This window comes from Montipora capricornis, chromosome 6 (genome assembly GCF_036669925.1).
Source record: "Montipora capricornis isolate CH-2021 chromosome 6, ASM3666992v2, whole genome shotgun sequence".
Taxonomy (NCBI): domain Eukaryota; kingdom Metazoa; phylum Cnidaria; class Anthozoa; order Scleractinia; family Acroporidae; genus Montipora; species Montipora capricornis.
This window is the reverse complement of record NC_090888.1, coordinates 8,634,437-8,636,936: the sequence shown is the minus strand read 5'-3', so window position 1 is coordinate 8,636,936 and position 2,500 is coordinate 8,634,437. Positions and strand designations below refer to the sequence as shown.

Sequence of the window (2,500 nt, the reverse complement as noted above, 5' to 3'; positions counted from 1 at the left end):
TGTATTTCAACTGCAATTTCTTCTTATGTTGCTTCTTTTTCTATGGACAATAACGGACATAGTCAACAGAGAACCAACAGCCATGATGTATTGGGTTCAACAACAACATTTTTAATTCTTTTGACCAAACACTTTTGGGAAATTTCAGTTCAAAATATGCTAGGCAGTGTTGGCTACTTCACTCAGAGAAATTTTTCCCTAAATTAAACTAAATTAACCACACAGATTATTTACCCTGGTCCCAGAGGTTTTTTTTTCTTTTTCTTCTTCTTCTGGGATAAAATTTGGCCACAAAGCAGCAACAACGAATGGCAAAGCAGTGAGAGAAGAAACACCTCTTGTTTTGGTCCCTACGAATCTCACTTCCAAGACATGTTTACAGTCCAGTTTATGAATGTCAATTCTGATTGGTCGATATTTTAAACATCAACGCAATTCAAATTTGATTGGTTGGCGTGATTGAAACAACTGAGGGGAAGGTGGGGATTCCGGTATTTGTTACATTTATGGCTGACAAGCATGTGATAGCATGATTGTGATCATGTAGTTTTTTGGTTACATTGTATGATTTTGAAGCATTTGACAGATAGCATCTGCCAGATGAGATTTGCAGGGAGTTTTCACAGTTTGTTGTTGTTCCTTTGAGGCTAAATTTCATCCGAGGAGGAGGAGGAGAAGGACAAGGAGAAGGAGAAGGAGAAGGAGAAGAAGAAGAAGAAGAAGAAGAAGGAGAAGGAGAAGGAGAAGGAGAAGGAGAAGGAGAAGGAGAAGGAGAAGGAGAAGGAGAAGGAGAAGGAGAAGGAGAAGGAGAAGGAGAAGGAGAAGGAGAAGGAGAAGGAGAAGGAGAAGGAGAAGGAGAAGGAGAAGGAGAAGGAGAAGGAGAAGGAGAAGGAGAAGGAGAAGGAGAAGGAGAAGGAGAAGGAGAAGGAGAAGGAGAAGGAGAAGGAGAAGGAGAAGGAGAAGGAGAAGGAGAAGGAGAAGGAGAAGGAGAAGGAGAAGGAGAAGGAGAAGGAGAAGGAGAAGGAGAAGGAGAAGGAGAAGGAGAAGGAGAAGGAGAAGGAGAAGAAGAAGAAGAAGAAGAAGAAGAAGAAGAAGAAGAAGAAGAAGAAGAAGAAGAAGAAGAAGAAGAAGAAGAAGAAGAAGAAGAAGACCTCTGGGACCAGGGTAAAGCTTCTTTCAAACCTGAGAATAAAATAATTCATTTTCACAATGACAATAGTCAGTTTAATACTCTACTTAACAAGCCACCAACTTCAAATTATTTTGAAACCCATGGCTAGAGACTAAAATAATTTAGGGTGGTGCATTTTCAATACCAGTGACCAGTCAGACAGAATTAATCCCTTTCCATTTCATCAAATTGTTGCTTCCATTTTCAGGCTTAGGTTGGCCTGAAAATTACGCAAATACAAAGCGCAGTTACTTGGGTCAGGTTAGAGCAACAGGGATTAATCTTACCGTTGGGTTCATGGAATTCCCAGAATTTGAAACAAGAAGTTTGGTTGGATCAAAAGCACCCCAAGACAGAATTATGAAGAACTTCATTAATGTCTTTCCATCTTGCTTTGAAATTATAATTTAATTTGTACAACAAAATACATGTACAAACTTCCTTGGAACGTATTAAAGGAGCTTTTCTAAACCACATGCCTAATTTATTAAGTCAAGAGTTGTGATGCCATTTTAAGGGTGGTGGAAATGTGGGCTAAGGGAATTTGTTTCTCATTTTAACTTTATATGTAAAATCTCTTTAAATTCCGCTGTCTGGATGACACTTAAAACTATGAATGCTTTTTAGGAGGCAGCGTTTTTTTTAAAGAGCTGAACTCGAACGTCATACCCAAAAGAAAAACACTAAAAGACAAATTAAATTCAAAATTCCGTAAGTCTTTTGATAGTAAAATTCAGCGAGCCTCGCAAAATACAAAGGCTTCGAAAATCGTTCTTGCAGCGGGTATATAAACACCACTGGTTGTTATACATAAGGCTTTATCATTCATCTTTAACTTTACAAATGATTCTTGCACGGTAAGGTAACCCCACAAAGTTAAAATACGAAAGAAACCATCTTTTCAACCTTACCGGAGGCATGATGGCGGATCAGGAAAGGAGAGGACAAGCTAAAGAGAACACGTGTGATAACGCAGGGGGTACTTAACCAGTCCGCATGAGCAAATGGGAGCGTTCGAAACAGCAGGCTCATTCTGTTCAAGATGGCGTCCGCTCGACCAAGCGAAGATGAGCTGGGAAGAAAATGGGATAGATGTCTGGTAGATACCACATTTAAAACCGGTAATTCCGCGCACATTTGACAGAGTAATGTTCCATTAATAAGGAATGCTGATTTTTCCGTATTTTGTTCATTTTCAGTGGGCGGAGCTGTGTTTGGTGGTGTGTTTTCGCTTTTGTTCTTCAAAAGTAAGCCTTAAATCCGTACTGTGTCACTTGATCAATATACAAATTCAGCACCGCGCACCGATGGGCAGTGGCTCAGTTGGTT

At 39.8% G+C, this 2,500-nt stretch overlaps 2 protein-coding genes across 2 annotated transcripts in view; one reads left to right on the top strand and one right to left on the bottom strand.

The window, feature by feature from the left end:
* LOC138051455 (large ribosomal subunit protein eL22-like) overlaps positions 1-2,144 on the bottom strand; it is a 7,877-nt gene extending 5,733 nt beyond the window's left edge. Inside the window, exons 1-2 of the mRNA XM_068897651.1 lie at positions 2,083-2,144; positions 1-40 (exon numbers count right to left, since the gene is read on the bottom strand). The exon at positions 1-40 is cut by the window's left edge and continues 53 nt beyond it. Of these exons, the coding sequence (XP_068753752.1) occupies positions 1-40; positions 2,083-2,091 (49 nt within the window). The 5' untranslated portion in view covers positions 2,092-2,144. The remainder of the gene's footprint in view (positions 41-2,082) is intronic.
* A 56-nt stretch (positions 2,145-2,200) lies between these two features.
* Positions 2,201-2,500, top strand: part of LOC138051452 (MICOS complex subunit Mic10-like) — a 6,414-nt gene continuing 6,114 nt past the window's right edge. The window contains exons 1-2 of the mRNA XM_068897646.1: positions 2,201-2,292; positions 2,371-2,418. Of these exons, the coding sequence (XP_068753747.1) occupies positions 2,214-2,292; positions 2,371-2,418 (127 nt within the window). The 5' untranslated portion in view covers positions 2,201-2,213. The remainder of the gene's footprint in view (positions 2,293-2,370; positions 2,419-2,500) is intronic.